At 36.8% G+C, this 12,534-nt stretch overlaps 2 protein-coding genes across 4 annotated transcripts in view; one reads left to right on the top strand and one right to left on the bottom strand.

Moving 5' to 3' along the window:
* The window catches only part of CCDC73 (coiled-coil domain containing 73), a 310,502-nt gene that overhangs the window by 66,419 nt on the left and 231,549 nt on the right, over positions 1-12,534 (top strand). The gene's annotated exons all lie outside the window — the stretch shown is intronic.
* QSER1 (glutamine and serine rich 1) overlaps positions 1-12,534 on the bottom strand; it is a 68,757-nt gene that overhangs the window by 8,091 nt on the left and 48,132 nt on the right. For all 3 annotated transcript variants that reach the window (XM_037128211.2, XM_037128212.2, XM_037128213.2), the window contains one exon: positions 2,232-2,329. In XM_037128211.2, coding sequence (XP_036984106.2) covers positions 2,232-2,329 — 98 coding nt within the window. The remainder of the gene's footprint in view (positions 1-2,231; positions 2,330-12,534) is intronic.

The following is a 12,534-nucleotide window of genomic DNA, read 5'->3' as shown; positions in this document are numbered from 1 at the left end:
TCACTCTCTTAGATTACTGTTCTTTCATTATATATTCTGGTGCTTTCCATGTAAAATATGACCAGGCTTGACCTACTTTTTACAACAAATGGAATTTAAAGACGGAAAAAAAAAGGTTTCTACACTAGGTCAGTGGAGATGAAAGGACAAAATTCAAATGATCTTTCTAAAAAGCTTAAGATGCTAAAGATGATTGGAAGTACATAGATTTCGGAGGAAATCAGATCATGAACTTCAAATGGCTTTTAGGATTCCTAAAATTAACAGTATCATCACAGGGAGTGGTACTTAAAACAATCTACTGTTTGGAATATTTCACATCAAATCGTTCTAACTCAGTACTGTGTGTGGACTGTAGCTCCAATATGCAAATTGCTATAAATGAAAATTATCAAAATCAACTATAATTTAAAAAATATAAATTTTGTGTTTTTTCTTTGAAAATAATAATATAAAAACTAATTTTTCACTTGTTCATCATAAACTATTGCATAAGCTTTAAATATCTACTGAATCTATTAAATTCCAAGTGCTGGCTTTATTTTAATACAAGTTATTGGAGAACTGGTTTGACATTTTAAAAAGAGCCCAAACTGGTCATTATGAAGACTTAATAAATCTTTAGAAAACACACATCTAATAACATTCTCTTGTCTCTGGAAAACATGGTATTTGAAGGCAGCAATTAAGTGGGAAATACTTGACTAGGAGTCAGTAGATGAATTCTTAGTAATGGTTTTCCTACCAGCTTCTGACATTTTTATTTTCTCTGCAAGTCAGTGAAGAATACAGGACTACTAGGAGAGTCTGGCGTCGGTTCACTTTGAACTCAGTCTCAGAGCCTTAATTTTCATCTAGCTAAAATGAAGTTAATTTTTACTTTTGGATGGGGTTCAGATAAAATAGGGATGTGAAAAAGCTATACATATTACCCAAAGGAGTTGAAACTTAAGTCCACACAATCCTGTACATGGGTGTACACAGCAGCTTTATTGATAACTACCAGGATTAGGAAGCAACCAAGATATCCTTCAGTAGGTGAATAAACTGGTACATTCAGACAATGGAATATTATTCAGCGCTAAAAAGAAATGAACCATCAAACTACTTTGAAAGACCCAGCAGTAACTTAAATGCATATTACTAAGTGAAAGAAGCCAGTTTTAAAAGGCAACATATTGTATGGTTTCAACTATACGACATTCTGAAAAAGGTAAAACAATGGACGACATTCTGAAAAAGGTAAAACAATGGAGACAGCAAAAAGATCACTAGTTGCCGTAGGATGGGGGAAGAGATAAATAGAGCACAGAGGACTTTTAGGGCAGTGAAACTACTCTAATAAAATGCTGTACTAGTGGACACATGTCTTACACATTTGTCCGGCCCGTTGAAATGTACAGCACTGTCATGTAAACTGTGGACCTCGCGTTATAAGGACGTGTCAGTGCAGGGTCACTGGTAGTGGGAGATGTACCATTCTGGCAGGAGATGGTAACTGGGGAGGTTGTTCATGTGTGGGGGTGGGGGCATATGGGAACTTAATTTTGCTGTGAATCTAACACTTCTCTAAAAAAACTCTACTAATAAAAAGAAAAGCTATACAAATGTGTAGATAGACTCAAATGCTCCTAAATGTTATATATTATACTCCAAATTTAAAAAGCTACATTCTTTTATAACTAAGTGGCTTCCGTGATAAGTTTTCTGAGTTTAGATTTAGCTTACTGTTATATTTCTGATAATACCAAAACCAATTTGTAGTGGCAAGATACATTAACAGATACAATTATATATATTTCCTACCATTACGTGAAGATTAATTTCCCCTCAGATACTGATTGGGTAAATCAGGCAAGTAAAGGGAATTTTGATAACTGTGCCAAGTGGCCAATTCTCATTATAGATGAAATGTGAAAAACTTGAAAAGGTTTAAAAGTAAAAACACTGAAATACAGTGGTAATTTAAAGAATTTTTTAAAACATTTGAGAACTATTAAAGAAGGAATACTACATGAATATGTCTGAAAAATGAATTTAAGCAGAGAAAAGTGAAGATTAAGAATATGCTTAATAAAAAAGACAAGCTAAAAAGACTCATAATGAATAAAAATCAAATTTTTATTGGTTAAGAAATTTTATTAAATGGAAAAGAACTGTCATAAATTTTCCTCCCTATTTAAGACTGTGATTGCCACTGAGTTTGCTAATAAATCATCTGAAGAAAATACCTTGAATGGCTGATCCAAATGAAGATTCAAAAGAAGTCTCTTTCGGTTATCATTCAGCATGCTATCTATTTTTTTCATATGAGGCAAAAGTAGCTCATCTAAAACAAGATAAAAATTTATTGTAACAGGACAAACTATCAACACAAAAACTTGTTAAAACCCAACTTTTCTCAAAACATTAATATATTAAGACATTAAATTCACTGGATTATATAAAGTACTCCTTTAAAAAAAAAAGGACATGAAGTTTTCAGAGAAAAAAGGTAACCTGAAATAGATTTACAATAGCCAGGCGAGAAAGAAGTAATATGACAGAATCCAAAGTCCTAGGTTTTACCTGTCTCTGCCACCAAAATTGATTGATGGCAAGCTAATTCTTCCAGAGCTTATTTACCATCTGTACAATAGTATTACAACCATTATATATTTATCTAATGTTACAAAATTTTATAGAATACTACAAATATTGTTAAATCACTAGTTTGTGGAAAAGTAGGGGAAGAAAAATGATCAAAATCCAGTTTCAAGAACACAAGAGTCAACATACTATTTTAGAAAAGGGTAGAGTAAAATTAAAATAAAGATTCCAACCCAAAACTTGTTGCTTCCATATTTTACCTCTTTGAAATTTTAAGGTCTTTTAAGGAAAGCACCTTGGAGTGTAAGTTAATTACTTTGGGTGCTATATTAAATATTTTAGGTTACTAGACAATTTTTAAGTGACATGTTTTATAACACTAATTAGCTTTAATGACCTTTCTGAAAATGTATAAGCCTCAGGATCTAGTTACTAATTTCAGAGCTGAATAAAACCACTCCTTATGTATTTGGGATACAAACACAAGCACAGTAACCAGTGAAAGAACACTCCCTAGGATTGAAGACAGAGCCTTTAGTGAGGAACACTTTCTATGGCAACGCCTGATAGTTGTCTTTCATCTTTCTAGTAGTGATTAATCCTATTCAAACACTGTAAGAATTATATTTCACAAAAACAAGTTTCAAACATTTGTGGATTATTTAAAAATATAACCATTAAAATCTTTCCCCTTTACATGAAATGGAGAAATATCAGAAAACAATGAAAAAAATCATTGAAAACACAACTGTCCAGAAATGACCACTGCTAAGAGATGCACTTTATGATGCAAGGAGTTTTGATTGAGCAAACAGTTAATAGCAAAAATAACCTGGGGAATTAACTATTGGGTTTTAATCATGGCTCATCTACCACTAACTTGTTCTGTAACTTTAGAAAATACACTTAATCTCTTTGAACCTTAGTCTACAATATAAATATTTTAGGTTAGATAATCTCTAAATCCCTTCCAGCTCTACTTGACTCTAAAATCACTGAGGTACGGATTACTGTCTCTGACTATACGCTCAAAAAAGGAATGGACCAGAAATTGTAAGACCCTGGATTTTAATCCTTTCTCTGCTGCTTGCCAGTTGTGGGCCCTTGGGCAATTCACTTAACCTCCAAAATTCACAGCTTCACTGTCTAAATCCACGAAAAAAGATGTACAAGTTGTTCTGGGATTGAAATGGAATAATCGTATGTCAAACTATATGGAAATAATAAAACAATATATATTGCTAGACATTGCTATTGAAATATATTGTTACTATCCTTTGATCTTACACCAGTTCGATTCATTTTGATGTAAGGATAATGAAAACTAGCTCCTTGACCCTTTCATTCCTTCTTTCAGTTGTCCTTGGTGAATGCTAAAGTAGCTGAAGGCTAAATATTAGCTATTTGAATTACCAGTTTATCTCATTTATCGATTTGTGGAAGGGGCCACATTCTAAACCTGTCAAGCTCAGGGGAAGCCTACGTGGCAGCCTTTCCAATTCAGAAACCTAAAGTAACCACACAGGTCTGAAATTGCAATTTAAAAAATATATTTTATTGATTATGCTATTATAGTTGTCCCATTTCCCCCTTTATTCCCCTCCACCCTGCACACCCTGTCCCACCCACATCCCCCCACTTTAGTTCATGTCCATGGGTCATACATGTGAGTTCTTTGGCTTTTCCTGTATTATTTCCTATACTATTCTCAACCCCGCCCCCGGTCTATTTTCTACCTACCATTTATGCCACTTATCCTCTGTACCTTTTTCTCCTCTCTCCCCTTCCCACTCCCCTGCTGATATCCTCCATGGGATCTCCATTTCTGTGATCCTGTTCCTGTTCTAGTTGATTGCTTAGTTTGCTTTTGTTTTAGGTGTGGTTGTTAATAACTGTGAGTTTGTTGCATTTTACTATTATTTTCTTACGTAAGTCCCTTTAAAATTTTATATAATAAGGGCTTGGTGATGATGAACTCCTTGAACTTGATCTTATCTGAGAAGCACTTTATCTGTCCTTCCATTCTAAATGAAAGCTTTGCTGGATTGAGCAATCTTGGTCGTAGGTCTTTGGATTTCATGACTTGGAACACTTCTTTCCAGTAAGCTCTCTGAGAAATCAGCTGGCAGTCTGAAGGGAAGTCCTTTGTAGGTGACTGTCCCCTTATCACTTGCTGCTTCTAGAATTCCCTCCTTCGTCTTAATCTTAGGTAATGTAATTATGATGTGTCTTGGTGTGTTCCTCCTTGGGTCCAACTTCTTTGGGACTCTGAGCTTCCTGGACTTCGTGTAAGTCTATTTCCTTTGCCAGATTGGGGAAGTTACCTTTTATTATTTGTTCAAATAAGTTTTCAATTTCTTGCTCTTCCTCTTCTCCTTCTGGTACCCCTGTGATTCAAATGTTGGAACGTTTAAAGATGTCCTGGAGGTTCCTAAGCCTCTCCTCATTTTTTGAATTGTTTTTTCATCCTTTTTTGATTAGATGTTCCTTCCTTCTGGTCCACACCATTGATTTGAGTCCCAGTTTCCTTCCCTTCACTGTTGGTTCCCTATACATTTCCCTTTATTTTATTTAGCATAGGCTTCACTTTTCCCTCTATTTTGCAACCATATTCCACCAATTCTGTGAGCATCCCGATTACCAATGTTTTGAACTGTGCATCTCATAGGTTGGCTGTCTCTACATCAATTAGCTGTTATTTTTTAGCTGTTATTTTTTCTGGAGCTTTGCTTTTATCTGTTCTTTCATTTGGGCCTTTTTTTTTTTTTTCCCACCTCAGCACACGTTCTGTAGTAAGGGGCAAGAGCCTTGTGTTCACCAGGGCGGGACAACCATGTCACTGCATTTTAGTGCTGTATATAGGAGAGGGATCTGAGAGGGAACAATGGCGCTTGCTCCACTCTCTGCAAGTTTTCAGTTACTTTCCCCACTACCCACAATCAAATGGGGCCCTTCTGGTGCTGATTCTTGGGTGGGTGGGCTTGTGTATGTTCTAAGACCCTGTAGGTCTCTCTAGTGAACTCTCCTGTGAGGCTGGGAGTTTCTCCTGCTGCCTCAACCCCCACATGTGCTTTCAATCAGAGGCTTTGAGGCTTTATTTCCCCACCCTGGAACCCTGGGTTGCAAGGTCTGTCTCACTCCCTCGTTCTTCCCAGTTTATCTGCACCTGAATGTGGGACTGCCAGTCTGAAATCTTCCAGGCACCACCTTACCACGAGTCCTCTCCGCCCTGCTGCCTGTCTCTGCCCCTCCTACTGGTCTAGATGAATGTTTCTTCTTTTACTCCTTGGTTGTTGGACTTCCATAGTTAGATTTTCTGGCAGTTCTAGTTTTGTTTTTAAATTTATTGTTTTTCTTCTTTTGGTTGTTCAAGGAGGCAGTGTGTCTGCCTACACCTCCATCTTGGTCTAAGTCCATATCCAATAGTTTATTTGAAATTAAAGCTTTCTAACAAATAGGAGCTCATAACTGGTATCTATATTTGTTAGGGGGAAAAAAACCTGAGCCATTATTTTTCCCTAACAAAGGTCAGCCTTTACCTTAATTGAGCCTGTCTGTTGTCTTTCTGCACCTGTGACCAGATACCCTTGTGTAGGGGACCGGTTTGTTTCAGTCTGGCAAATGTGACTCAGCTCTGTATGAAAAACCTACAGAAGCAAAGTGGGGGGCAGGAGCCAGACCTTCAAACCGAGTTTTCCCGTGGGAATCAGGCCTAGAAAATGCATACAGATTGTTACTGCTTGCTGTTGGGTGATGGAGTTTATTGTCCATCACTAAAACAACAAATGTGTATTGTCTGTCTTCAAGGTAATATCCAAAGCCTGTATGAGTTCTCCCAAGGACAGAGCTAATCAGCTCATCGTCATTCCCCTCTGCATGTTATTTTCATTTTCTTGATTGTACCTAAAATGCAAACAATATTCTATGTAATACATAATAAATCTTTCTATGATGTAAGACCCCAGGAAAACAATAAAAGCCTGTCTAGGCAAGGATTGGGGCTCTCCCCTCTTGAGGGAGTGGCCGAGGCCCCCATAGGCACTCTCCCCTTGAGAGAGCAGTCGTGCCTGTTCCCTTTTTCTCCACAGGATTATTGTCGCCTATGCATTCATTCTCACATCAGCCACAACAGGTGGACTCTGCTGGCCAGGGTCTGCCACACCTTTGGAATGTAAAGTTTCTTTTCTGGATCCCTCAACCACAGGGGAGAACACAAATCCCCTCATTATTATCATTAATTGTTGACTAGTATCTGTCCTGTACCCATCTGTGTGTCTCATTTTGTTTTCTATCCGAGGTCCTGCCTCCCTAATCTATTGCCAGAGGATTTCATGTAACCCACGTACCCCTCCTCTTTTGATTGTAATGTATAAACTGAGATGCAAAACTGCCATTCTTTGTATCATTATCTGAACTTGTTGAGGTTTTGCTTCCCAGCAATTGTCAGTTGGGTTCAAATAAACTAACCAATTCTCCACAGGTTTGAATGCTTCTTAGATTGACATTCATTTGGCGTAGCTGGCAGGATTCCAAAGCCCAACCAGGATCACTTTGCAGACGCACCCTCTTGCTAGATACCCACAGAGGCTTATTGTGCCTCACCAGCTCCCCGTTTTGCAAAGGGCGAACCTGGGTGTTTCAGGTGGAATTCCATACTTCCCTGTTTTAAGGTGTGAGGGCCTGGCTTTATTTGGCCTGTCTTTTAAAATCTGTGCAGTGGAGCTGAGATTAAGGGTTGACAGAACCCAGTTTGAGGTGGGACTGGAGGGAAAAATGGGTGTCTGGTTTTAATTTTGGCTTTTCAATTGGAATTGCCTTCTGACAGTCTGACGTGCTGACTCTCCAGATTCCAAAATAAAACTAAAATTAAGATGGGAAGTTGTGCTTCCAAGGCCAGAAAATCCCAGACCCCAGCCCTCTTTAATATTCCTTGTAGGATGCCTTGTTGTGCAAGTACATTACAGAAATGGGACCATTTAACTATTAGAAATGATATAAACTTAAAATAGCAAATAAGTTTTCTTCTGATGCCTAAATTAATTTTTTGCATTCAAAATTAGAAAAATGGTGGCTCTAAAATTAAACTGGATGAATAAGCAGCACATCTTGATTTGGAAATTGGAATCTTTTCAAAGCAGTTAAATTCTTTTAAGTAGTTAATAAGAAATTTTAGAGACTGTCTCAGAGCTAAAAGCAGCTTCTGAAGATAATAAATGCCACCCCTTTAGTCCCCCCCCCCACCAAGACTGATACCAAAGTCTGTGTTTCAAATGCAAATACTTGGTCTCCAAGAACTGTTATCTGGACCATTTCTTTTTTTTTTTTTTAAATTATTGATACCATTTTTAAAAAATATTTTATTTATTTATCTTTAGAGGGGAAAGGAAGGAGAGAAGGAGAGAACTGGCCTGCAACCCAGGCATGTGCCCTGACTGGGAATCGAACCGTGGTTGCTTGGTTCCCAGGCCCGCGCTCAATCCACTGAGCTACACCAGCCAGGTGGACCATTTCTTAAAATGAAAATATTTTGAATGGTAAATCTTATAAAAAGGGTTGGGGAAGATACCTTAGCCAAATCTGACCAAATCAATTTATTTCAGCTATTCCTTTCTAAATTAGTCATTTTTTAAAATGGAACTTTTTAAAAAAAGATTTATTTTTTTTTTAGAGAGGGAAAGGGAGAGAGGGAAACATCAGTGTGTGGTTGCCTTTTGCATACCCCCACTGTGGACCTGGCCTGTGACCCAGACATGTGCCCTGACTGGGAACTGAACCGGTGACCCTTTGGTTCAAAGGCTGGAGCTCAATCCACTGAGCCACACCAGCTAGGGCTAAATTAGTGAATTTTGATTAAAGTTATTGGGTATATAGATATTTTTGAATTGCTAAGACACTGATTGCTAGACAAGTCTTGGATTCCCCTGCTTTTGGCTTTTGTTGCAAAGAGGCTGTGGAATGGATTTGAAGCTGTTAATGAGTGTCTTGTTAATAAATGTCTTTGTTAGGGGCATGTTTCTTGAAAGTAAGCTTATTCGCCAATAGAGGAACCTATGTTTTTATAGGTCTTGTGTTCATAAAAGTCAACCCAAGGAATACTGTTTATTTTTGGTTATAATTGAAATAGTTTCTAAAAGTTAAGAACTAAAATTACATTGGAAAGACATTGAATGGTTTTGATAATAGAAGGCATAAAATGAAAACATTCTTCAGAGAAAAGGAAGAGAGTTCTAAAGATACTTCTGAATGGATTAAGTTTGTAAAATTGTGAAAGCTGTAATATTATAGAAAATTGTGTAGTCCTAGGAGTTTGTGAAAAATTTAAGTTTGTAACATTAAGCTAAAACCTTAAGCAGCTAAAGTTGCTCGTCTTTTCTATAAAAATTAGTAATGCAGATTATGTGTATGGTCTTGATGTAATATATGTTCATCTGTATATCATGTGCTCCCCCCGCCCCTGGATGGCATTTCAGGGTATGATATTTTATTGGCCTAAAGAAATTATGGTAAATACTGATGTAAATAAAGCAGGATCCTATGGTCTGGACAAAATATTTCATATTAAAACCAGCGTAAGTTTGATTAATGTGTTTTAGAGTTATTACCATAAAATATGGATTTGTTTCTGGAATTACAAAAAGGTTTATGTTATGGTCTTTTGGTTAAGTATATTTGACAAACCTTCCCAAAGTTTACATTTTAAGAGAACTTTTTAGTCAAGAAATAACTTTGAGTCATTCCCATGGGCCCTAAAATACCCCAAGAATTTATTCTCTTCTTATAAAACTTTTTGAGATGCTTGAAGTTACTTGGGAAGCTTTGCCAAAATAACAATAACTACGTTCTAGTTATATACCTCTTTGCTTTCACCTGGGAAGATTACAAATTTACTTGACAGAATTGCCCCAGGCATATAGGGGACTTAAGCCCCAACTTACTATGTCTTAAATACTAAAAGCTAATTTAAATAATGTTAAATTTCCTAGAAATTCCATTGTAATCCAATATGTGAAGGATTTAATTTATGGTCTAGGAAATCACTAGACTCCCAAAAGGATGAGCGATTCTGTTTACCTAAAGTAAAGTAGTTTTGGTTATCTAATACCTAAAGATGGACTGCTAATTAACCCTGAACGCCTCAAAGGAAGCATAGCTTTTACTCTTTAAAAACAATAAAACAGATCAGAGGATTCCTCAGTTTTGACTGGATATTGTCACAGGTGGACTCCAAATTCTTATTAATGGCCCGGCCCCTATATGTCTTCTTAAAATCAAACTGACTAGGCCACCTTTTTGTTCCTGGGAATGGTTTATAGGAACTCCTTAATATGCTGATTTAATTCAGTTTACAGATGCATCTTTGAAAAAATAAACAGGAATGTTACTGAGCTGGATATACATTAAGTTCCATGATGGGTATAATACAATTCTTATTTACTTAAATAAAATCTGCCCAAAAAGCCTAATGAAGTTTTTCAATTGGCTAAAGATCAAATAGCCAGGATTTATACTGACAATAGCTATGCCTTTGATACAGCTCACAATTTGAAATACTGTTAAATAAGCAAGCCTTCTTAATTTTCTCAGGGCAGCTCATAAAGTGTTGCAAAATTACTAGATGTTATACAGAAATTAACACAATTGGCAATTATAAAAATTTCAAGGCTTTCTGTAGCTACCATCATGAAAGCAAAAGGAAATTTAGCCAATGCTGCAGCTAGACAGACAGCATTAAAAGGCCAAATTATATAAACCTGAGAATGCTCCTTCTTACTAATTAAAACAAAAACCAACAACAAAAAAAACTACCTCTCTTTAATAGTTTCAATGAATAACAACAACAACAAAAAAGGCGGAATATGGCAACACAAAAAGAAAACTTTGTTCCAGGCAAACAGATCTGGCTTGAACCCCTAATCAGAACTGAATCTTGCCTATAGAAGCTTAATTACCTATACTATACTTTTAACATGTATGAGCTAAAATTACTGAAAACCTACAGGTCATAAAGTATACAACAAATGTCCTGTCTATAGGCGCCAAAAATTATTCCATGGGTCCCCAGAACATTTCCCATTCCTTTTAGATCCATTTCAGATATGGTAATTGGATTTTATCCAAATGCCACCATCTCAAGAATGAAAAAATAGTATTAGTTATGATTTTGTATGGGTTGAGGCATTCCCTTACAGAACAATACCTTTAAAGGGAGGTAAATTATTTTTTTAAGACTCAATTCCAAATTAGGGAATTCCCTCTAAGTTGGTGACTAAGGAACAAACAATAAAACCATTCAGAATATTTGGCCTATTCTACAGCATTTTCACTGTGCCTGTCACCCCCAATTCTCTAGATTGGTAAAACATACAAGTAATACAATAAAAACTCAACTTAAATATGCAGACTTCTAATCTCCCTTGGCCAGGAGCTCTCCTCTCAGTACTCAACCTGAAATTTATAATAAACCTTTCTCCTTATGAAGTCAGTAGTAGCCACCCTATAAATCTAGCTAACGGGACATATAAGTCAGCTTTACTAAAAGGAGATATTCTATGTGTACTAAGGGCTCATTAACCATCTTATAAGGACTACAAATTAGTAGCATTTCTCAACACACTCCTGGGAGACGAAGACTTCAAAAACCACAACTTAAAACCGAAAGATTTTTGTCTGTTGAAAAAAAAAAAATTAAAGACTATCCAACACTGTTGGAAGGGGCCTCACTGCGAAAGGCCATTTGCCTGTCTGACCCTTGTCTCCACCTACAGTGGAGATCAAAGGCTTCCCAGGAGTGAAAAGCCAGACCCGAGTCGACTCTCCCAAAACACAAACAAGGCCTGTGTACCTACAAATTGATGTTACAGTCTTTAACTGTCTTCAAGTATTGATAATTGTATTTGTTTGTTCCCTAGACTTTTATCAAACCTTATATATACTGCCCAAATGTTCTTTGTTAAAGGTATATAAAATAACTTTTGGACTATCAATACTACTCTTGAAAGGTTCTGAAATTTAGAAGAAATGCTATTGTAAAAACAGATGTGTATTTATTTTAATTATTTTACTTTGTCTATATTACAGTTGTCCCAAATTGCCTTTTCATCCCTCTACCCAGCCCTCACCCCCTCGGATAATCCCCAGTTGTCCACATCCATGAATCTTGCATATCTGTTCTTTAGCTTCTCTATTCCCTGTGCTGTACTTTATATTCCCATGACTATTCTGTACTACCAGTTTGTACTTTTTAATCCCTTCACCTTTTTCACCCATCCCCCTAACCCCCCTCCCATCTAGCAACCATCATAACATTCTCTGTATCTATGATTCTTTCTGTTCTGCTTTAAAAATATTTTTTAAATTTATTTTTTGAGAGATGGGATAGGAGGAAGAAAGAGAGAGAGAAAAACACCAGTGTACAAGAGACACATCAAAAGGTTGCCTCTTGCATGTTCCCAGCCAAGGACCTGGTTCACACCCCAGGCATGTGCTCTGACCAGGCTGGCTGGCACTCAATCCACTGAATCATACCAGGCAGGGCTCTGTTCTGCTTGTTTATTTTATTAGATTCAATTGTTGATAGATATGTATTAATTGCCATTTCATTGTTTTTGTTCTTAAAGAAGACCCTTTAACATTTCATGTAATACAGGTTTGGTGATGATGAACTCCTCTAGCTTCTCCTTATCTGTGAAGCTCTTTATACGCTCTTTGATTCTAAATGATAGCTTTTCTGGATAGGGCAGTCTTGGCTGTAGTACTGTTTTTCCTGACTTTGAATAATTTTTGCCGGTCCCTTCCAGCATGCAGTTTCTTTTGAGAAATCAGCTGACAGTCTTATGGGGGTTCCCTAGTAGATGACTGCTTTTAAGGTTCTTCTCATTGTACTCAATCTTTGGCATTTTTATTATGTGTCTTGGGATGGCCTCTTTGGGTCCATCTTCTTTGGGA

Source organism: Artibeus jamaicensis, unplaced genomic scaffold (assembly GCF_021234435.1).
Source record: "Artibeus jamaicensis isolate MK-2021 breed Jamaican fruit bat unplaced genomic scaffold, CSHL_Jam_final contig_797, whole genome shotgun sequence".
Taxonomy (NCBI): Eukaryota; Metazoa; Chordata; class Mammalia; order Chiroptera; family Phyllostomidae; genus Artibeus; species Artibeus jamaicensis.
Note: the sequence above shows the minus strand (reverse complement) of the source record. Positions and strands in the feature narration are given on the sequence as shown.